Below are 23,351 nucleotides of genomic sequence, written 5' to 3' on the forward strand. Positions count from 1 at the left end.
TTTTGCTTCTAATTTCGCCACTAACACGGATCAACACGAAGTTTTCAGACCAAACAAAGTACGGCAAAAATGCATTGAGGTGATGAAAGGACTGTGACAGTATGTCCTTTGTCGGTCAGGGGCGTTCCTTCCATGACGTGGCGTCAAAACTCACTCTCAAAAACAAGACTTCATGAATATTCAACGCTTAAATATGAATATTCAGTCTTAAAACGTAAAATACGTATAGCTATATGCGCTGGAATCTTTGTAAAATACGCCCAGTAGAAGTCATTTGAAGCGATTTTACAAATTATGGACACAACTTGTCCGGAGACGTCGGTTGTCCTTTAAACAACAGCTGATGCTGGAACAAAGCATAAAAAAGGAAATGCTGCACCTTGTGGGAAAGAGAAAGATTGCCATAGGCCATGGCCAGCACTTTATCTGAACCCAAGCATAAAAAACTAAACCTGAACAAATTTGAGAATGGCGCTCTGTCATATTTTCAAATTCCGAATAAATTTGTAAATGGCAATGAATGAGTTAGTTTGTTGTGCGCTCTACATGTAATATGTGGAGGGAATTAAACATTCTAATTCTTCCTCAAAATCATAACTGCCCCGAGAGGAAACCATAACAACAATGTGGCCTGTGGCAAAAAAACGAGTTTGACACTGTTGATCTAGCTAGCACATTTCAGCCACAAGGCAACTCAATGTAATGTGGTTCACTCAACACCCTTGAGGACTGTCATATGTGCTGAGCTCTTTGTCGTGTTTCAAACCTCACCTGCAGCATTTCATTGTTTACTGAATTTCTTTGGAAATTGTTTTTTAAGCCATGTCTAGTGACTGGCAGAACAATCTCAGTATTATAGAGTCCAATAAAATCTGTCATGGTCAACTACCTTTCCCTGCAAGTAGATCAAACATATTTATGAGTAAATTAAAACAAGACAATTATTTAAGAAATTGTGTTTATTGATCTGCATTTGATGACGATAATTTTCAAATATAAATGAAGGGAGGCCGTTGTTCAATAAATGTTTGGAAACCCACAGAAAAAAAGTGTACCTCATGAAAAGAAGTCCAAGATGGCACCCGAGTAGGCAGCCGTCAACAATTGCTAGAGTGCGCTGAGAAGAAAGGAGCGTTAGTGTAGCGCGTCAATGCATATTTGGAACAGTCGCGGCTTGGAAGTGAAGTGGATTTACGTGGGAGAGGAGATGTGAGACAGAATATCTTTTTGTCAATGGACGCTACAGCTTCGTATTTGCTTTCAGCATTTAGCTTACAACTCTCAAGGACACTTTACAGCTTTCAAAACTCAATGACACTTTACAGCAGGTCCTGTGTTTTTACTACTTTTCATACTTTCATCACTTTGCTGCTGCGAAATGCAAAATTCTACACGGTGAGACGAAAGGCTAATGGCCAATCCAAACCACCAGAGGGCATCAGAGCAACGTAGTTGAGTTGCAATAACTTTTTAGCATTTAGTCGTACGTTCGAATGGATATTTTTCAATGTATTTGCCAATATGTTCCAAGTTTCCAGTCAAAAAATGTTGACTCCATATTGGCACAAATATGGCCGTTCCACGTTATTCCGTAGTAAGTGAGATTGCCAGCACAAACTGACTCGCGACTCGTCACAATGTACTACGGCAACCACCTCTGGCCTGGGATGAAACGCGAAACAAAACAAAAATAATTTCACAATGAAACGCTGACTTCATCTTATCTCAGATTAGAAAACAATTTTGACGTGCACCGGGGGTCGCAATCTCTTCGGTGTTTCAGTCCATTTGATCGAAAGTTATTTCCGTGACTTGATGCGTGACTGGACATCATCGGGGCTAAAAATATCCGGAAGGGGTGCGTGAGTACTACAATAACAAAAAGCCAGCCACTTTTTAGTCACACTTCCACGTTCACCTGTTATACCAACATAGCAATTATCAAGCTCCCGCTCTGTCTGCTGACTCGTGCATCTGAATACAGTGTATTCAGATGCACGTGTGTATTCAATACACACACAGCCAATCAGAATCTAGTGCGTCAGGGGCGCTTCAATTTTACGTTTCATGACTGGACCACGCATGACCGGAGTTTATTTATTCTGGCGATTTTTTTAAAACTCCCTGTGCGTGTCTGTTGTGCTCGAAAATACTCCAGTCATTGAATGATGGAAGCAAACCGGTTGATCCCTTCCCGTGAGGCGGACTTCAACTCCGCCAAAGGGGGTCAATGTGGTCACGTAACGATGTGGGCAGCTGACAGACACTCTTCGGTGTCATCTGGCTGTTTGCTTTCACACACCCTACTGGTCTGTGTGCGCCCTTGAACTGTCTGTGCGCCCTTTTACCAAAAGGCGAGTCCTAATGGACATCCAGCGGGCCCATGGAGAGACTTCTGTATTGCACCAGTCGGAAGATGATACAAACGCTGAGGAGTTGACAGTGGAGAATGTGGAGGCAGTGAGTAGCATGTATTTATTTGTTTGTTAAAAAAATCAGAAGACTGTCCGAAAATAGATGCTTCGATTTGCTTAGTGTGTGTTGCACATAAAAACCATACCAAAATAAATATTGTAAAACAAACTTTGCCAAAGGTTTAAACACAAACGTGTCGTGTTTAAACGTGACAGATGTCTGAAGTGCACACTCAACTTGAATGTATTGGATTGGATTAGACAAAAAATATTTGTTACTATCTTGGGACTGCAAAGTGCCCTTGCTCGTTTTGAAAGGTGCTTATAAATAAAATGTATTATTATTATTATTATTATTATTATTATTATTATTATTATTATTAATTAGCATGTTAAGTCTCCCGATTTGGTCTAGAGACTCCCTATTTTGACCACAATGCTCACAATACTCACTTTATAAAGCAACTATTGACACAATATACAGACAGTTAATTTGTAAGGTGAAACAAAAGAAAATGTCGAAAACAAAATGCATTTTTATACTAATTGAATGTATAAATAAACAATGACACCATTTTTGTGTTTCATTTATTTGTAATTTACACTTTTGTAATGCTCACATTATTTTAACATGCACCAGAGAGTTGCGAGTATGAAAATCTCCCGATTTCTGATTTCTGAAACTTAACATGTATGTATTAGAAAAAGCTGTAAGGCACCTTCGTACAGTTTGAACATTTAATTCAGTTATTCTTTGGGTGCAACTCGAGGGAGCTCGGGCAGCACTATAGTACATAGTACTTCGGTCTCCTACACTGACTAGATATTTGGTTCATGCTTTGAATTCCAACTAAATACTTATATTACAACCTTGTTTACATCACAACAGTGTTAAGATTCCAAATCTTTGTACTGGTCATTCAAAAATAGTTTTGAAATGGATAAACTGTAAATAGAATGTCACAAGGCCTTGGTGTTGACACCAAGAAAGATTGCAGTTGAAGTGCATATTTATGCCACCTACAGTTTAACCATTTCTTTCCTTTTTTTGTACTGGTTGGAGGAAAACAAAATATATAAAAAGACTAATTCACTACTGTATACAAATATTTCATGATCAAACAAAAGCTGTTTATCAAAACAGTGTAGGGAGATAAAAACCAGCGGACATTTTGTAACATGATATCAACGTAAGCTTTTGCTGCCCTAATAATAGCAGCAGCCACTGCATGCTTCCGATTAGTAACTATGGCAAGGTTTTTTTTGCCCCTCTTGAATAAAGCATCTTTTTCAGGATGAATATTCATGCATTTCGATTTAGTGTACCTGTAAGTAACTCCCACTTTTCTTCCAGGCTCTCTCCCAGCTGTATTTTGGGCCAGACATGGAGTGTAAGAATGTAGCCCAGAAGTGGCTGACACACTCTCAGGCATCTGCCCAGGCGTGGCACTTCTGCTGGACACTGCTAAGACCTGACAAGGTCTGGTGAGCTACTTCAAATTTGAGATAAGCGTGTTGCACACTCACAAGTTAAGACAGGGCACCTTTATCGACAACTTTCGGCAGAAATATTGGGATGACACTTTCTTTCTTTCTTTTTAAACGTTCGGGTGTCAGATAAGTAGATTAAGATGCAACAAATATTCAGAGGTCCAACTTTGATTTGTTGGGATTTAAAAAAATAACAAACTTTGTAAATGAGTAAAAGTATTGGAAGATATGATGAATGGGTGGCTAATTTCCAGTGGCGGCACATGCATTTAATCGCTAGGCCTTCAGTAGTGCTACCTTTGAATCAATCCAGACTGAAAAAAGTGTGCTGTGACTAACTGCAAGTCCACTAGAGGGTACCATGAGCCAGGAAATAACTAACCGACCTTTCTTAATGATGTCCATTTTTTTTCTGGAAATGTCCATCTTGAAAATGGTTTTAACCAGTGTTTGAAATAACGTCTGCCCGGAGGCCCGGGGCGTGCAACTTTTACGTCGGGCGTACAACTTTCAAAACGTCTCGGCCCGGGTGGCCGACAATTTCCTCAAGAAAAAAAAAAAAAACAACGACTATTTTCAAATCTAACGTTGTTTTATTCAATAAAGCAAAAGCTACAAGCAGACCACTACAAGCCACATGGCCTCCTCTTTCTAAGCGGCTTTCAAAACTCTCAAGTACACTTTTCAGTCACGGTATAGTCCGAAGCACGAAACAGGCTTCTTCTTCTGACTTGAGAGTTTTGAAAGCCGCATAGAAAGAGGAGGCCACGTGGCTTTGAGCAGACATCGCAACGCAAATATTGCATTGTGCACCATGACGACAACTGCAGCTAGTGACTAGCCAATCATAGTTTGCGAAAACTCTGGCGTTGACCAGCGCCTGCCAGAATGCATTGGTACACCTTTTGTGTTGTCAACTCGAAATCTGATTGGTTAAAGCAACAGTTTGATCGACACTTATTTTATGCTCCCGGGGCTGCAGAACTGAGTGTGAAGTCCAGGTAGATTTCTGACTCTGGCAACAAATAATGGCTGAAATGTGATTGGTTAAATGCTTAAATACGGAAACGCACATCTGGAAGTAGTGCAATAGGGGAAAAGTAATGAAAGATTGAAAGACAATCTGGAATTATTTAACAAGAATTCATGGACAAAATGTAATTAACATCAGTCCGTGATTCTGATATTTTTAGGCCAGCAGAGAAGGCTTTGCAGGCCTTGATGATCCGCCACTGCTAATTTCAGTTCTGTTGGCATTTAATTCCATTTGCTTGCAGCATAACAGATACATGCTGATGAATAATGTTTTCTTTCAACTCTGGGCTCTGCCAATTGACCCGAGGCTGCTGACTTCAGAATCCTTCTGGGTTTATATCCCATGATGCATTTCACAAGATATTTTTTGTGGTTCCACAGCTTCCAGAAGTTCAGTTCTTTGGTGCCAGCACTCTCCACACCAAAATCTCCTCGCACTGGAGTGACTTACCCGCAGACCAACATGAGCACCTGAGAGCGCAGCTCCTGTCTCACATTTTGCACTTCGCCTCTGGCCCGAAAATGGTGTTAACAAGACTATGTGTTGCACTCGCCGCAATGGCCCTGAACTTAATTCCCCACGTCTGGTCACACCCGGTTGCGGACATGGTGCAAGCCTTCCAACCTCAAAGCCCTGACGGTTCCGAGGCGACGCAGGACCCTCAGCTGCATTGTCTGGCACTGCTGGAGCTCCTGGTTGTACTTCCGGAGGAGTTCCAGAGCAGCCGGCTGGCGGAGGGCCGATGCGGACAGCTGAGGGAAGCCTTGGTTGGGGAGTGGAAAGCCGTATGTCCTCTCCTACGTCAGCTCCTCCAAAGCCAAGATTCGTCCAGCCAGGTGAAGGAGAAGGTGCTCCGCTGCTTGTCCAGCTGGTTGGGACTGGATGTGCAACTTGGGGAGACTCAGGAACTGGTGCAGGATTGTTTCACGACTTTATCCAACCCGGTGTTGTTTGACCCAGCCATCGAGACGATTGTCAGTGCCATTTCGCAACCTGACTGCCAGAGGTAAACGCTGCGGTACATAGACCAATATACAAGTCACTATGATTTGACATGTGGTTTGTCACACAGCTATGATGGAGCCGTGTACGTGTGTCTGTTTGTTGTTTGTGCATTACCTTGAAAAGGTAACATGGTTACTTTACTGATTACTTGATTTTAAAAGAAAGTGTTACTTTACTCCTTATGTAAAAAAAGGCAGTACCGTATTTTCCGGTGTATAAGGTGCACCCCAATGAATGGTGTATTTTCAAACTGTTTCTATATATAAGGCGCACCAGAGTATAAGGCGCACCTTCAATTAATGAAAACGTTTTCCAAATGCTGTATAATATATAAATATATTTAAACAGCTTCTTCCCCCAAGCCATTAACTCTTTGAACTCTTTCAACAGTAGCCAAAATGGAACTGTATTGTGCCACTTAGCAGTTTTTTTTGACAACGATACTAGTGCAGCGTGTTCTACCGGAAACAAATTCCTTGTGTGTTCTACATACTTGGCAATAAAGATGATTCTGATCTGATTCTGATTCTGATATAAAAGTTTTCCAAATATAAGGTGCACCACATTATAAGGCGCTACAGTCGAGGCTGGCTGGGGTCACGCGCTACTTCTTCCATATTTTCCGGTTTATAAGGCGCACCGGAGTATAAGGAGCACCCCTAATGAATGGTGTATTTTCAAACTGTTTCCATATATAAGGTGCACCAGAGTATAAGGCACACCTTCATTTAATGAAAAACGTTTTACAAATATCATATAGAAATGTATCCAAGTTTCCAAATATAAGGCACACCACATAGTAAGGCGCTACATTAGTTGCTGGGGTTACGCACAACTTCTATAGGGGGAAAATATAGTCGTTGGCTGCTAACAGTAGTTGCGAGACCTATGGTTGGCCAATATTACTTCACATATAAGGTGCGTGGTTATCTTTTGAAGAAAATCAAGACTTTTGGGTGCGCCTTATATTCAAGAAAATACGGTACTTCTTATTGTTGATTCCTATGCAAGTGTTATTAAATGTTTCTCACCACTACCCCCAAAATGCAGCCAATGACACGTTCGCTTGGTAGTGAGTTCTAAGTGCCTCGCTGCCAGATTCAATGTGTGTGTGTGCGTGTGTGTGTTTGTTTCTACAGGTATGTCGGTGCTCTTATGAGTCTGATGCCTCTGGTACTGGGTCTCCATGATCAGTTGAAGACAGCAGTTGAAGACGGGGACATGGAGACCTCACATGGGATCTGCCGTATTGCCGTCGCGATGGGAGAAACACATTGCAGGTGCGTACGAGAATCCATTTCGATTCCTGGTGCCTGATTTTGGTAGAAAGGTTCACATGCGCTCGGCATAAAAACGGACACATCTTCATAACTGATGCATTCTTTCCAGCAGCTCCTGTATTTTGTTTTTCTACTTTCATTCCTTTCATAACTTTGCTGCTATGAAATGTAAATTTCTCCACTGCGAGACTAATAAAGGCAAATCAAATCCAATCGTTTCCAAAGTCTTGTTTACCGTGCTTGGGGATTTGGAAGAATGTGTTATTCCTCGCTGGGCATTTTCGCAGACCGGGGACATCTTGTTATTAACATGCACCTGGTGAATCTGGACCAGCTAAGTTGTGGTTGTGCAATTCAATTGCGGTGGGGATGATGGAAGCACAGGCAGACAGACACGAGTGCAGGATGATTTATAAACATATTTCCTTTTTTTCTAGCACATCATCAGGTTCGTGAGACATTTAGATTTTCTTTTAAGTTTTACACATCCACTTCACAGCGCAGTTTGATTCTAGCTTTGGCTTTTCAACGTGGCTTTTCTCCGGGTACTCCAGTTTTTTCCCATGTTCCCAAAACATGCATGGCGGGTTAGTGGTACGTACTCTTTAAATTGTGCTTAGGGGTGATTCTCACTATGACTGTTCGTTTGTCTATGGGAGCCCTGTGATTGAATGGTAACCAGCTCAGAGTGTACCCAACCTACTTTTTAGCTGTGATGTTTTTTTTTTTTTTTTTTTGGGGGGGGGGGAGTATTGCCACCTTTAGTAACGAGTCATATGTGTGCGTGGCAGAGTGTTACTGGAGCAGGTGGAGCACTGGCAGCAGTATCTTGCCTTGGTCCACATGATTCTGTTTTGTACTGGGATTCCCGGCCAGTATCCAATCAGAGAGACAACCAGCTCCCTCACACTTACTTTCTGGTATACCCTACAGGTGGGGACCAAATTTAAATCTGCAAATCTGTAAACCACATGCAGCAGTTGCATCGTTCTGACGTTTCTGTTCAGGATGACATCTTGTCTTTTGAGGAGGAGAAACAGGCCATTTATCTGCAAGTCTACCGACCCGTTTACTTCCAGTTGGTGGAGGTGTTACTACATAAATGCCACTACCCTTCCCAGGAAGAGTACACTTCCTGGAGTTGTGATGACAAGGAGCAGTTCAGAATATACAGGTGAGACCTATGAAATGAACCATTTTATATGTTTGGTTGTCTCCTTTGGAAAGATATCAAACAGCATGAAACCCATTTTGTTTTGTTTTGCGCTTGCTCCTTGTATCTCCACAACCTCAACATTTTCAAAGTTTGAAAAATGTATTCATTACATGACAGGAGAGTTTTGTTTTCCCATTGTTTTACCTCCTAGAGTGGACATCTCGGACACATTGATGTATGTCTACGAAATGTTAGGAGCCGAGCTGCTCAGTAACCTTTACGACCGTTTGGACAGGCAGCTGATGGACCCGCAGCTAGCAGCACAATGGCAGGTAATAGACCTACTTCACGTCATTCAAGTCCAGATTCTAGATGTGAAATGATTCATGACTTAAGAAGTTAAAAAAACTGCACGACCTGCCCAGTCACTCCACACACGAAGAACGAATGAGGACACTCCTTTTCCATCCAATTGCAACATAATGAACAAATTCTGTGAAAATAAACAACAGTTTCTTCTTTTCCTTTCGGCTTTTCCCGTTAAGGGGTCGCCACAGCGAATCCGTGTCCTCCATCCTCAGATGTTTGATTGGCATGTTTGTTTTGGCCAAGCTTTTACATCGGATACCCTTCCTGACACAGCCCTCTGTATTTATCCGGGCTTAAAACTGTTTGATTAAAAGAAAAAAAAAATGTTGTGACAGTGACCTATAAAATATAGACAAGGTAATGGAGTTAGATAACAGACACTGACAAGACAACTTTTTAGACTGACCATAATTACTTTTACGTTTATTTAACCAATACAAAAACACTTTTCGTGATTTCACTGAACACAAATGGACTACAGGTACTTGTTTTTTTATATATACAGTGATACCTTGGCTTATGAACTTAATTGGTTCCCAGAGAGCGTGGGTAAGGTGAAAAGTGTGTATCCCAAAAATGACGTTCCCATTGGAAACCATTAAAATGAGAATAATCCGTTCCCAGGTCCCATAAAACATAATTTTGCTTTTGAACTATCAAAGTTGAAACGAGTCCAAATTTCACTGTTTTCTATCCATTTCTCCCTTTTTTTCCACTTTTGTTTTTTTGTTTCAAGCTCTGTCGTCTCACTTTCGTGTGTGTGCGTGTTTTCTCACTCTCTCTGCCGTCTTCCTTTCTCTTTAATGTTTAACCCCCCCCTCACTGCTGCGTTCTTGACCAATCACGTGGCTTTAACTGAAGACGCCATTGTGTGATCCTGGACAGTGGCTCTCATACTCACTATGTAAATATATATATATATATATATAAATATATATATTATTTTTTTTCAAACTAAAAATGAAGTCACTATTTTCAGGTTGTGTTAGCTAAAAATACAATTATGAAATGAATTATGAACAAAAACAAATATATATTTTTTAAATTAATAGAAAATAAAGACTGTGTTTTGGCTTTCTATATTTGATGGCAAAAATCAATTTACAATGAACATTTTTTTATAAATATAATTACAAATAGAATATAAATTGGACCCTCCTACCTCCTACAGTCACTAACCCCGGTGGGTTTTTCTCTTTAAGCACAGAGTGCGTGACAACACTTCATAATTGTATTTTTAGCTAACACAACCTGAAAATAGTGACTGCATTTTTAGTTTGAAAACGCGACGGTGCATAAGTGATGTCATTCCCTCAGACTGGAATGTGAAGTTGAAGGCTCCCACAACGCATCACTCTGTTCAAGCGTTATATACCAGTTCCCCAATTTTCATGTGTGGAATCACGTTCACTTATACTTATCATGTACTCCTGTTAAGAAATTCTCTCACATCTCCTCTTCACAAATCAACTACTCAGAAGTTTATAATGGTAAAATATACTCTCTCAGTATAAATCTGTTGCCTTCTGTTGTAATTTCTCAATGTGAAAGGGTCAAGTGTCCCACAATATGGCAGCTGCCTGCCACAATTGTTACCTTCTCATTTTCATTTGGCATAGCATATTATTCTCCATTCTCCTTTCAAGGAAACAGAAGCTTTGTTATTCGGCTTCCAGTCGATAGCTGAGACCATTGATGAGAACTCCTCGGAAGTCATCCCAGGTCTGATTGCGCTGATCCATGGAATCAACATCACTAACGTCATGTTGGCTGACACAGTCATGTACACGATAGGTTTGTGGAATATCACTCATGTTATTCTGGAGCACACGGTAAAACTCAATTGAATCATTCAATTCTATTACGTTGAGGAAACGATAGCAATGATTAATTTTGTATTCATTTTAAATAATGCACAGTAACTTCTTCTTTTCCTTTCGGCTTTTCCCTTCAGAGGTCGCCACAGAGAATCAATGTCCTCCATATAACCCGGTTTTGTGCATCCTCTTCTCTCACACCAGCTACTTTCATGTCCTCTTGGACCACATCCGTAAACCTCCTCTTCCTCTTTTGGCAGTTCAAGGCTCAGCATCCGTCTCCCGATATAGTCACTCTCTCTCCTCTCGACATGTCCAAACCATCTCAGTCTGGCCTCTCCGACTTTCTCTGCAAAGCCTCTAATATGAGTTGTCCCTCTAATGTACTCATTCCTGATCCTATCCATCAGCTCTGCTACCTCCAGCTCTGCTTTCTGTCTTTTCTTCAATGGCACTGGCTCCAGTCCAAACATCATCACCACTGTTTTATACACTTTTCCTTTCATCCTAGCTGAAACCCTTCTATCACACATCACACCTGACATCTTTCTCCAGCCACTCCAGCCTGCCTGGACACGCTTCTTCACCTCTTTTCCACACTCTCCATTGCTCTGGACAGTTGACCCCAAGTACTTAAAATCCTCCACCTTCTTTATCTCTTCTCCCTGTAGCATCACTCTTGCACTTGGATCCCTCTCATTCACACACATATATTCCGTCTTGCTGCGACTGATCTTCATTCCTCTCCTTTCCAGGGCATATCTCCACATCTCTAGTTTCTCCGCCACCTGTTCCCCGTTCTCGCTACAGATGACAATGTCATCTGCAAACATCATGGTCCAAGGATATTCTTGTCTAACACCCCTGTCATACGCTTTCTCCAGATCTACAAAGACACAATGCAATTCCTTCTGACCTTCTCTGTAGTTCTCTATCAGCATTCTTAAAGCAAACACTGCATCTGCCGTACTCTTTTTTGGCATGAAGCCATACTGCTGCTCACAAATGTTCACTTCTGCTCTTAGTCTAGCTTCAACTACTCTTTCCCAGAGTTTCATTGTATGGCTCATCAACTTTATTCCTCTGTAATTAGTACAACTCTGCACACTCCTTCTTCTTAAAAATGGGCACGAGTACACTTCGTCTCCATTCTTCAGGCATCTGTTCACCATCTAAGATCTTGTTAAATAACCCAGTCAGGAACACCACCGCCACCTCTCCGAGACACTTCCATACCTCGATTGGTAAATCATCAGGCCCGAGTGCCTTTCCCCCTTCATCCTCTTCTGCGCCCTCCTCACTTCATCCTTGCTAATGTTTGCTACGTCTTGGTCATTTTCCTCATTCATCAATTTTTCAAAGTACTCCTTCCATCTTGCCATCACACTACTGGCACATGTTAATACATTGCCATCTCTATCCTTAATCACCCGAACACATCAAATGAAATTCATTTTACTTATTGACGACTACAGAAAATTAACATGAGTAATATGGTAAATGCACTGTAAAAAAAAACACAATTTGTATTTTGGGGCCTAAAGCAGTGTTTTAAATTACAACAACTTTAAAATATAAACAAGTGTCATTTTTGGGAGATATGTTAGTTAGCACAAGCTAACAAGTTTAGGACAAGCTAAAGCTAGCAAGTTGTTTGCACAGAAAATCTTAGTTGAGTTGTTTTTAAATTTCATCTTTAAGTTGTTCTCACTCATTTGGTAAAATCTTGTTTTATTTGTCTATTTATCTACTTATGTATTTATTTACATTGTTTTTTTAGTTTTGGGTGAGAAGCCAGAAAGTCACTTTTCAATCAGGCTGATTTGGCCAACTTAAACTTTTGTGAATTTTGTTGCTGAGAAATTGTAAAAATGTTTTTTTAACAACGTCGCTTTTCCCTTTTACTCTTCACTCAGAGGTGCTTAAAGTTCTTTCACACTGTCTTCTCGTTTGCTTTTTGATTCCACAGCATCAGTACAGAACCGACTATGTAAAAATATATAGTGCAATATGCATAATGGCCGATGTTCTAAAACATACCAATAATTTCTATTGTATCTATAACTACTGGAGTAATTTTAGATTCAGGTACATTTTGGGTTACTAATGTCTTACATCTTTAAATAACTTTTTTTTAAATGGTGTACTGTTTTCCAGTGTATCGTATGCACATTTTGTAACGTATTTTATTGGCTAATCTTGCCAAGGATCCCTGGCAGAGTGGCTAGTGGACCACCCGGCGATGCTTGGGGGAATATTACCCATGGTTCTGCAAGCTCTGACAAGGCCCGAGCTGTCCGTCTCCAGTGTTTCGACTCTAAAGAGAATCTGCAGGGAGTGTCGACACGACCTCGGATCCTTCACTCAGGCCATTCTCACCGTGTGCCAGGTTATACACGCAACTTCAGATTGTTGACCAAACGACATTGATAAAAGTAATCATAACGTTTCACTTGATAGGACGTGCTGCTTAAAGGTATCCATAAGGTGAGTGAGCAGTGAGATAAAGGTCAGCATGCTGCAAGTGAGGAAGCCATATGTGATTGGATTTTCTGTATGTGCAGAGCAGCCAGTGCATGTGGCTCATGCAGGCTCTGGGCTTCCTGCTTTCCGCTCTGCCAGCCGAGGAGATCCTGGGAAAATTGCACTCGCTCATCAGTCCTCATATTCAGCAGATGGACACTCTGACCCAACAAGCAGTCAGTGTAAAATACAAAATGCTTCGTTTCTACAATAACAGGCTTTGTGATTTTAAAATTGCTTTCGATTACATTGTGATGTCAGTGCTTTGAATGTGATTACCGGTAATTGTTCAGCCCTTGACGAAACAAATTACCGTCAACTGCAAAATAGCAGTGTCACATGAAATACGTAGTTGTGTCACAATATCAGACGTGATGAATGTCTCTCCCTGTCCAGGTTGATCCTGCCCATAAACAGTCAATCATCCACATCCTGGGAATGTTGTCCAGCCTTTTTACCGCTCTGGACATCAACAGATATTCAGACGGCTTTGAGGGAACTGCCCATGCTGCACTGTCTCACCCTCAAACCACACCCAACCCAGTAAAAATCAACATATACGTACTTTAAAAGAATTGAGAGATAACATTTAATCACAACGAGAAGGAGCCTGTTGAAACACAACCAGACTGGCAGCTGCAAAGAAATGCATAAAGACAAGTGTCCACTCAAATGTACAACACCATTCGAAAAGCAAACAGTTTGTTCATTATTTATTATCAGTTTTGCAGAGCACAGTTGTAGGGATGAAAAAGCCCACATGCCTTGCCGGCTCTGCTACCGATTCATGCGAATGATAACTGCATTGGGAAGCCGTCATGAAAAAAAAATATTCCCTATTCAAATAGCTTTGCACATATTCCAAACTATTTCTCTTGTTTTTAGGTTGTGGTGGTACTCCAGCAAGTTTACACATTGATCCAGAACATCCTCAGCAAATGGCTCGAGGATTCTGAGGTGGTGGAAGTAAGAAAGTGTTGAAATGTTTACCTTCACAATATTCGATACACTTGCTATCTAATGGGATCCAATAAAAGAAAGAAGAAACTTTTCTTTAACCCTTTTATGCACCCTGATAGCATGATAAACTGGCCACTGTTGTGACTGCTGTCTCTGAATGTACTCATGATCTACTTTTTAAAATTAATTCCCAGATGAATCGACTTTCAGATTTTTGTTCTGTTCACAGTAGAATAGGCCTTAAAAAACACCATACAATTCAATTTTCTCGGTACATTACAGATTTATATATGTATGGACTAATAACGATGATTACTCACTGTGACAACTGAAGCCACTGGCAGATACCTCCCGTTGCTACTCCCTAAGCCGTTTTAACTTGACTACACTTATTCTACATGGCACTTTCACATTACTTTCTGTCTCAATGGTGAAAATATCACAGTTTACCACATTGTATTGATAAAAATGTGGTTGTACATTTATTCTTAAAAGGTGTATTTCTAAATGTTAGTCCAAGATTCGTCTGCATCATGTCAAAGTCAAAGTCAAGTCAAAGTCAGCTTTATTGTCAAATATGCTAATATGCATGACATACAGCACAGATGAAATTACTCTCCTCTCGGACCCAGCATGCAAGGCACTTATAATGACTTTAACAAACATAATAAAATTGTCAAAAACCGTCAACAAAGAAATGAAAGAAAAGCACACAGAATGCAAACAGTAACGTTTGAGTGTCATTATCCACACATTCAGAGTGGCAACGTGAAATGGCCGCCCTCTGGCTTCAGCAGTGGCGGGCCTTTTTGATAGTCCAATTGGTCTGTACATGCACGATATATAACATCTATTTCTTCCCCTTTGCCCCTCCATAGGCAGTGTGTGGAGTATTTGATAAGTCCATTCGAACTCTCCTCCAGGATTTCGGACCCTTGGTTGCTCAGTTAAGTGAGACGCTCGGGCAAATTTACAGCAGCTTCCCACAAGCCTCATCTCTTGACCTGGCGTCTCAGGTACACACTCCATCACAGAACCAAAGGAAATGGCGTCAAGGGTCCAGTGGGTTCTGTTCTCCCTTAGATGGTTCACGTCTTTGCTGGAGAGGAACCGCACATCTCCTCCATTAAGAGCCTGTTGAAAGTTCTCACGTCTTCCACTGTGCCATTATTTCAACAAGGTATTATTGTCTTTATGTGTTTTTTGGAACAAGTTGTTTTCCTTTTCTAAACGACTATGAATTTTTAGGCATTAGGGATCATCCTGATGTTGCAGAGTCCTTCATGCAACTTCATGCTCAGGTTAGCTCGGAATATTTGGAAAGGAGACACGTTTCCTGCGTCACTTTGAAACTCAAAATATCTGCGTATAGGTCCTAAAAAGAAAACCCGATTTGTACCTGGAATGTGATCATCAGGACGTGAACGCGTTATTTTGCTGTGGTGAGTATTTTGTGTATGGGTCACAGTCACATTTATGCTTAATTATTTCCTGGAAATGATATCAAAACTTTGTCATTTTGACATTGAATATTTTCTTTTAACAATTTCAAGACTAAACTATTTTGCTTTGTCTGCTTAGGAATTCTGTCACTCAAATTTCCTGAGACCTCCACAGTAAAAGCTGCCAGTGTCTTCTTTGTAAGTTGAAGTTAAACCGAAATAACTCATTGTTAGATACTCAGTGGAACCCCCAAAGTCACATGATCAGATGATCGGGATCTATTTTAAAAAATACTTCACCTTATGGTGTTTTTGTAATTTTGGAACGATATACTTTGTTTCTTACCTTTTCTTTAAAATGACTTATTTATTTTTTTTAGATATGTCTAATTGTTGTCAATGCGCGTCTTGTGCTTTTTTTGTTGTCTTTGCTTTGCTAGTAGCAGTGTCTGAAAAATAAAATAAATAAATATTTAAAAAATTGTTGCGAAGTATAAAGGATTTTTTTAATTAAGCAAATACTTACTACAAATGCTCCCTTGCTTAATTTAGGGTAAATATTCCTTGCTGAAGATTTTGTTCCTGATGTCGTTTGTCGTCATGGTGCACAATGCAATTTTGCATTGCGTTGTCTGCTAAAAGCCACGTGGACTCCTCTTTCTAAGTGCCTTTCAAAACTCTCAAGTACACTTTACAGTCACGGTATAGTCCGAAGCACGAAACAGGCTTCTGATTGGCTGCTGTGCCAAGTGTGCAAATTACCAATCATTGTTCATTTGGCAATTTGCATACTCGGCATGGCAGCCAATCAGAAGCCTGTTTCGTGCTTCGGACTATACCGTGACTGTAAAGTGTACTTGAGAGTTTTGAAAGGCGCTTAGAAAGAGGAGTCCACGTGGCTTGTAGCGGTTTGCTTGTAGCGGTTTGCTTGTAGCGGTTTGCTTGTAGCTTTTTTTCTTGAAGGGCCGAGACGTTTTGAAAGTTGTAGGTCCGACATAAAAGTTGTCTGTCCGGGGCCTCCGGGCAGATGTTATTTCCAACACCAGTAGGAGCAATTTATCAGTCAGTCGTGTTTGACAGGTCAAGAAAGAGAAAAGTCATTGTCACCAGTCTGCCACACGATGGCAATCAAGCACTATTTTTAATCACACTGGTCTGATCCCAAAACAGCACTGGGTTCGTTTTTTTCAGTAAATTATAGCAATTAAAGCAAATGTCGACCTTTTCACTCAATTTTCTTCAAAATAGCAACTGTACGCCGCAGGGTAGTTTCGTGCATTTGACTTCGGTGGTTCCACTGTATCTTATTTTGAGTAAACCCATTTTTCAATGTCTTATTTACCTTTGGGAACAGACCGAATTCCTGCCTCGATGTCAAGACGTTTCATCTCTTGGCGAGGTGCTGCACAGGGACGGAAAGCTCCTGACGGAAACAATCCTGCACGTCAGTCTGATACGCTTGTTCATTTATTAATTGCATTTTTTTAACCTTGGAAAACCCAAACATCGAACAATTGTGAACAGCGTTGAAGTCGAAGCCATCTAGTTTCATTTTGCAAGTCCAACTCAGCTCTTTTGCATGTCTGCGTGGTTCTCAGTCAGTTGGTGGTGGATCTCCTCGAAGTCTGATGGATTATTTCGCAGAGGTGCTGCTGAGTCTGAGCGAACACTGTCCGATTCTGCTATCCCAGTGGCTTCAAGAACTTATGCAGTCACAAGGATTCCCCTCCGCACAAATCTCAGTGGAGCAGAAACGCAACTTTACGGATCAGCTTCTTGGGTAAATGTTGAAATGTGCTGATCGAACTGCACAAGGCCACCTCTTCGAAAATGTCCCAAAGTGAGATTATTTTACAAAAGCAAAATCCTCCTTTCCCCCCAGGGAGAAAAGCAACAAACGACGTGTGAAGGAGATAGTGAAGGAATTCTCTCTACTTTGCCGTGGCCTGCAACGATCTGAACCCCGCCTTTATTAGCCCTCATTTACTTATGGAAGGGATGGACTATCTATTCTAGAAAGAAAGGGAAATTCAAACATTTGGACTTAACGGTGGACATTTGGAAGCATGGGATGTACTCATGACAAGACTGCACAAAGCAAAATAATACCTGACTGGTGAGTTAATTGTCACTGTTCATTAAAGGACAACTGACGTCACTTTTTTGTTTTTTAACTGACACCAGAAAAACGTTTTATAGTATCTAAAATACCCAAAACATGCAGTATGATATTCTTAGTCAAATGCAAAACGCCAATAAAAATCTGCAAAAAAATGAGCTGCGAATTGGGCATTTTCAGAAAGTCCCGCCCACCTTTCGTGACGTCACGCCAAGACGTCTTGCATTGCTGGTGAATCAAAACAATGGCTTTAGATTCGGAGAATATGCTTTCTTGTTACACATCGTTATGAATATGATTCAAATAGTCCTGATGAGAAAAGCATACATGTTTGCAATCGATTAAAGAATTTATTTGGGCCATTTGGAGGCAAACGGGCGGGGGGGGGGTCTCAAAAAGAGGCAGAAAAATGGCGACCAGCTCCGGTGAGGAATGAATCAGCTCGTTTCCACAGCTCTGATACATTCTTTCCATGGAGTTTGCTTCCCTCTGCTGGCGGCTTTTGGGTGTAAGACATGGTTTAAAAAAAACAGTACAGCAAAATACATTGACGTGATGGAAAGACGCTACAATGCGTCGTTTTTTATGGTGAGGGGGCGGTCCTTTTCTGACGTCACGTACGGACTCGTCACCAACTCAAAAACAAGACTTCCTGAATGTTCAGCGCGAGCCTTAAAACGTAAAATATAGCTATATGCGGTGGAATCTTATTAAAATACGCCCAGTAGAAGTCACGTGAAGCCATTTTACAAATTATGGACAAAACTTGTCGGGAGACGTCGGTTGTCCTTTAAGTGATGTGCAATTTTGTGCTATTTATTGTTTTGCTCCTCCCTTGAATACTGGCATGACACTGTGGTACATTGTGAAAAAAATAACATTATGAAGAATGACATTTTTATACTGATTCCAAAATTACACTGATTATTTACTGAAAATCAATGTGATTGATTAAAGAAAACTGAATCGTTTTTGATTCCGTACCCAAATGTGTTAAAAGCAGCTCTTACCCCTAAATTAACAAAAGGTGTGTTCCCCACTGTTATGAACACCTTTTCAAAATATTGATATGAAGATCGAGACATGCTCTCAGCTGCTAAGACTACAAAATGTAACACCGTGTTGGTTCTTGAACGTATATTTCAGCTCATGTATCAAAACAAAACCAACAAAAATCATGATCAAGAAGACATCTTTTATTTTGTGTGTGTGTATTTTTAAAGGTGTATAATCACTGATGGAGACGTTTTGAGTGCACACCTTTGTCAGACAGACAGACAGACAGACAGACAAATAGTTGCAGTAGCAAAGTGCTGTAGTTCCACCATGTTGTGGGAAGTGCTTCTCTATCGGATTCGTGTGAAAAGGTTCAGCACAGACTTGGACTCCTGATGACAACACACGCGCACACACAAACAAGTAGCATGTGATGAGTAATTCTGTGACGAGCTGATCACATGACCTGAGAAGGAGCAACCTTGGTGCAGCGCGTTTTGCTGAAAATGTTCCAAAAGCGAAGCGTCTCATCACCCGCACCTGTGACGATGGCCTCGCCGTCAGGGGACACGGCCTGAGGGAAAACAAAAAGTCACATTGTTTATCACGTGGGAAAATAATGATGTCATCCAATGTCACTAAAGACGAGGACATACCAGGTAGAGTACTCTGTACGAGTGTCCCGTCAGCTTGGCCACCTGTGTCAGCGACGGGTACTTCCATACTAAGATCTGGTTCTGAGAGTAGCCATGAGTGCTCACCTTGGACCGAAAAGTGGGCACAGATGTGTTTTTATTTTTTATTAATTTATTTTTTGAGGGGCATGTTGCTCACCAGTTCATTGGCGTGCTTGGACCACGCCAGGTTGCACACTTGGGAGCCGGTGTCTGTGCTCTGCAGCGCCTGACCCGTCAGCGTGTTCCAGAAGCGCAGACAGCGGTCCGCGGTGCCGCCTCCGGATGCCAGCAGGCCGTGCTGGTGTGGGGACCAGGCGATGGCTTTCACTGCTGCCAGGTGGTTGCTGTACTGCTGCACCGGAAGCAGGCTGGAGCTGTTCCATACCAGTAACTGATAGCGTGGATATGAAAGTGCACGGTGAAGTGTAAAAGTCCCTTTTAAAGTAGACACTCCAATGACTGAATTCAGATTCATTTACTTTGTTGTCATTGCCGCCGGAGGCCAGATGTTGATGATCAGGGGACCATTTCAGACCACACACTTCCTGTCTGTGTCCCTGCAACCTCCTCTCGGCAGATGGCGGCGTTCTGATGTCCCGTTGCAGAATCACTCGATCGCGACTTCCTGATGACAGCTGCTCCCCATTCCATGCCAGGGCACCTTGAATACAAGCAGTATTAAAAGTCATCATGGGGCAATACGTTAATATTGCTTTGCGGTGGAGAGACGACTCACCCACACGAGCTGAGTGGCCCTCCAAACTGGTAAGCTTTCGCCCACCTGCTGCGTCCCAGATTTGTACATAACCTTTGTGGGTCCCAACGGCAACCAGACTCCCCTACGAGAGAATAATGCAAATCCATTATAAGACCACTCGGTTGATATCTTATTAACTCATTCACTGCTAGACGATGTGCAAAAATGCTTCCACTCCAGTGCCAGGGGTTTTTGTCCTCTTTACTCAAATTGCAGGACCTACAGAATATTGAGTTTTAGGACTACATAAACATTCAATGCAACACAAGAAACCCTACACACAAAGTGAATTCCTAAGTTATATGGGTCTGCAGTCATCCGAGCTTGAAATGGGGGGCAGCTGTACAAAAGGCAAATGCTGTCCCCTCATGAAAGGGAAAAATATTGCCAGAGGTCTGACCGGCGCTTTATTGGCCATAGATTCGGGAATAGCAGTGAATGAGTTAAATGATCTCTGGTTGTATTGAATAAAACGCTGAAATCTAATTGACCGCTCTTCATTATCAGTAATCTGATTTAAGACCCAAACTCAAATGACTTAACAGCGGTGTTATTCTTTATCGACACAAAGTTTTCTCTGACTCACCCTCTCGTTCCAGCATACCGAAGTCACAGAATCGTCATCCACCGAAAGATCACACAACCGCGTCACCTGTGAAACGCATACAAGGCAGTCAGCACAAGGTGAGACATGAACAGTGACGACAACAGAACTGAAGTTCACCGATGGGGGGGCGAGACAAGCCACCAGTAAAGATGCATGGATGCATCTGGGAAATTAAAAAAGGCGGCCAGTTGGCCTCCTTGTGTGTGAAAAGGGGGCCAAATTCTAAAATGGATTTTTGCCAAAGTATAAAAAAAACTGTTTGAAATAAAACAAAATACATTCATTGGAGCATGATATTTCTAAATTGCAAATGAAAACCCAGTATTTGAGTAAAATCAACAATTTAAATTCAAATCAAAGAATTTATTCATACATAAAATAAACACTTAAAAATGTCTTTTGGTACAACACAATCAATCCTAAGCTATTTTGATATTGTATCGTATTACAGAGAAGACAAAGATAACACACTTTGCACAATATTTCTTACTAATGTCTACTTAAACAAATGTCTGAAGATTTCCAATGGGCTGCAACAGCTCTGAAATTATTCCCTTTATCCACTAAATTTGAATAATGAACAGCAGTTTGCTGCAATGCATGGTCACTACCTCCGTAGACTTATTTGTCTCTTTAAAAAAACGAGAATATGTTTGTTTCCTGCCTGTTTTTAATGTGATTTATAGTTTTACTCCTGTGTGAACGCTCCATATAGCAACAATCCGCCATGTTCGATGTAAACAATGCAATGCACCGTGGGTAAATGAATATTCGATTAGCACTATCTGCAGTTTCCGGCGGGTAACGGACAAGCCTGAAATATCTTCTACCACGACTTTGGAAAGCACAGAAACAAATGCAAGGTGATCATGGCTAGATATCGGTCAGGCAAGATGGCAGACGACTAAAGTTAAAACATGTGATGGCAACAAACAGTTTTCACGTCTGGTGATAGTAAGTAATATGACCTGGCTGGTACAGGCACTCCACAAGTAGACGCAGGCTCCCAGACCGACACTGAGCGAATTGCCCGCCGACCAGTCGACCAGGTTGAGGTAGAAGTCATCTTGCAGCTCCGGGGCGTCCAGCACCTTGAAGGGTATCTTTGAGATCTTGCGGGCCGGTTTACGAGGTGAGCGGAGCAGCTTGTGACTATGTGGGCGGGGAGAGGTGGGGGGGGGGGGGGTGATTTGGGATTCATGTGGCACACAGAAGCGTCATTTCAGCAAGGGAGACATCGCTTACCTCTTGTTAGTAAGCGGAGAAAGAGAGTAGGGTGAGACTTCATTATCGCTATGAAAAGGCACTCTTTTCGTGTGGATGGTGTACTGTAATTAGATAAGACACAGAATCATTTCAGCGGATCATGAAAGGAAATATCAGAACATGCAAAGTGTCACTCCACATACTTGAAAGAGGCTGTGTGTGCCGTCAGAGGAGACCGCATATCGCCTTTCGTCCGTGTGAAAGTCTGTCACAGACTCAATGCCCGCGCCCAGCAACTCATTCCTCAACAAGGCAGCATAAGTCACCGTATCTGTTGGCAAGCACATCACATATTTGAGCGACATTATCAAGGACGCAGGTCACATTAAAAGCCACCTTTGCCCGAATCTGAACTGGCATCTTTTGGTTTATGGTTCTGGCCGGGGAAGCGATGGTTCTCCTGGACAGACAAGTAAGACAGATGTCAGTCAGCATCTGATCAATTCAATGTGTGACTTTGAGGCTCACATTGGCATAGTGGAAGTTGATGCTCCAGTTGCTTCCAGCGCGGGTGGGGATGAAGCGGTCCCCTGATTTCACACTGATGGGGCCGCAGGTGACACTTCCACACTGGGCAGAGGTGAGCCATACAGAAAAAAACGTATTTAGGCTATTTCCTGAAAAATATGGAGATATGTAACCCTCACTGGAAACACACTTCATTTACTCCACCTGTACCTAAATTTTCTACCCACAAAAAATTCACCGCCATCACATACAGTGCATAATAATAATCAGCTTTCAGTGTCACTGTCGGAGAGTATTTCGTTTGACAATTATGCAATTGGCAATCTTGTGGAAAAATATTACATACTGAAATGTTGCTTTTATAAATTCGGATCTCACCCTGATCAGACGGGCCTCGGGGGGTAAGTTCTGGTGGTTGATTTGCCTCAGAAGACGCCTCTCGTACTCTTGGTCCATGTCAAGTGGCTTGACGGACGGGCACCGAGAGACCCCCCCCCCCACCCCGCCTGCTGCACTGACCTCCTCGGTTTAAACCCTCTCTCCTCCCCGATGTGGAAATCCACACGGATGCCCCATCCTTAAAAAGCCCAGTTGCTACAGCGTTTTAGCAGGGAGACGTCGCCAGGGAATCTTCCCTTTAGTTGAAATAAACAAGAAATCATACAATCATGGTGCACCGGTGGCAGACTTGGTGTTGACATAAAATGAAGTATCACGTCATTCTTACCCCACTTAAAATTTGCTCAGATCACAGGATGCCCTCGCATGTTCAGTAATCGTCGCTGTCGGCTAACGCAAGCGTGATAAATCCGTTCAAAAACAGTAAACACGGCTGACGTTCGCAACAAAAAAATGGCGACGGAATCAGCTGGAAGCCAAAATTGTTTAGCTGACTTTGTTCAAGCGACTCGGTAGCGACGCCTATTAGCGAAGCCAGCTTTTACACTCGCCCCCGCCGAATTAAGAGG

General features: G+C 41.8%; 2 protein-coding genes across 6 annotated transcripts; one reads left to right on the top strand and one right to left on the bottom strand.

The window, feature by feature from the left end:
* Nucleotides 1-18,788, top strand: LOC148891740 (importin-13-like). Of its 4 annotated transcripts, none has more exons than XM_089007810.1 (21): nucleotides 1-2,460; nucleotides 3,769-3,894; nucleotides 5,322-5,947; nucleotides 7,086-7,226; nucleotides 8,018-8,159; nucleotides 8,234-8,400; nucleotides 8,594-8,714; nucleotides 10,398-10,545; nucleotides 12,776-12,957; nucleotides 13,029-13,055; nucleotides 13,133-13,273; nucleotides 13,488-13,634; nucleotides 13,977-14,057; nucleotides 14,930-15,067; nucleotides 15,135-15,231; nucleotides 15,300-15,352; nucleotides 15,424-15,493; nucleotides 15,633-15,691; nucleotides 16,848-16,937; nucleotides 17,092-17,273; nucleotides 17,376-18,788. In XM_089007810.1, the coding sequence occupies exons 1-21, from the start codon at nucleotides 2,365-2,367 to the stop codon at nucleotides 17,467-17,469; spliced, it is 2,928 nt and encodes a 975-aa protein (XP_088863936.1). In that variant the 5' UTR covers nucleotides 1-2,364; the 3' UTR covers nucleotides 17,470-18,788. The 4 variants fall into 4 exon arrangements, with proteins under 4 accessions (XP_088863936.1, XP_088863938.1, XP_088863937.1 ...); XM_089007812.1 differs by having other exon boundaries at nucleotides 13,977-14,048; XM_089007811.1 differs by having other exon boundaries at nucleotides 13,133-13,267.
* fzr1b (fizzy and cell division cycle 20 related 1b) lies at nucleotides 18,788-23,295 on the bottom strand. Of its 2 annotated transcripts, XM_089007814.1 has the most exons (14): nucleotides 23,111-23,295; nucleotides 22,762-23,018; nucleotides 22,384-22,485; nucleotides 22,252-22,315; nucleotides 22,059-22,186; nucleotides 21,895-21,977; nucleotides 21,618-21,801; nucleotides 20,629-20,694; nucleotides 20,022-20,124; nucleotides 19,765-19,946; nucleotides 19,443-19,676; nucleotides 19,265-19,369; nucleotides 19,090-19,182; nucleotides 18,788-19,000 (listed from the first exon to the last, which is right to left on the bottom strand). In XM_089007814.1, the coding sequence occupies exons 2-14, from the start codon at nucleotides 22,837-22,839 to the stop codon at nucleotides 18,959-18,961; spliced, it is 1,464 nt and encodes a 487-aa protein (XP_088863940.1). In that variant the 5' UTR covers nucleotides 22,840-23,018; nucleotides 23,111-23,295; the 3' UTR covers nucleotides 18,788-18,958. The 2 variants fall into 2 exon arrangements, with proteins under 2 accessions (XP_088863940.1, XP_088863941.1); XM_089007815.1 differs by having other exon boundaries at nucleotides 22,762-23,295.
* Nucleotides 23,296-23,351: the final 56 nt, after the last annotated feature.

Source organism: Hippocampus bargibanti, linkage group LG11, assembly GCF_051943395.1.
Source record: "Hippocampus bargibanti isolate YZ-2025 linkage group LG11, ASM5194339v1, whole genome shotgun sequence".
Classification (NCBI taxonomy): domain Eukaryota; kingdom Metazoa; phylum Chordata; class Actinopteri; order Syngnathiformes; family Syngnathidae; genus Hippocampus; species Hippocampus bargibanti.

Excerpts from the sequence above, each read along its gene's own strand:
- LOC148891740 (XM_089007810.1), top strand. The coding sequence starts at position 2,365 with ATGGACATCCAGCGGGCCCATGGAGAGACTTCTGTATTGCACCAGTCG. Across the intron at positions 2,461-3,768 it reads CAGTGGAGAATGTGGAGGCA|GCTCTCTCCCAGCTGTATTT; the intron begins GTGAGTAGCATG and ends CTTTTCTTCCAG. Across the intron at positions 15,353-15,423 it reads TCATGCAACTTCATGCTCAG|GTCCTAAAAAGAAAACCCGA; the intron begins GTTAGCTCGGAA and ends ATCTGCGTATAG.
- fzr1b (XM_089007814.1), bottom strand. The coding sequence starts at position 22,839 with ATGGACCAAGAGTACGAGAGGCGTCTTCTGAGGCAAATCAACCACCAG. Across the intron at positions 22,187-22,251 it reads CAGTTCAGATTCGGGCAAAG|ATACGGTGACTTATGCTGCC; the intron begins GTGGCTTTTAAT and ends GCTTGCCAACAG. Across the intron at positions 19,370-19,442 it reads CCAAGCACGCCAATGAACTG|GTGAGCACTCATGGCTACTC; the intron begins GTGAGCAACATG and ends TTTCGGTCCAAG.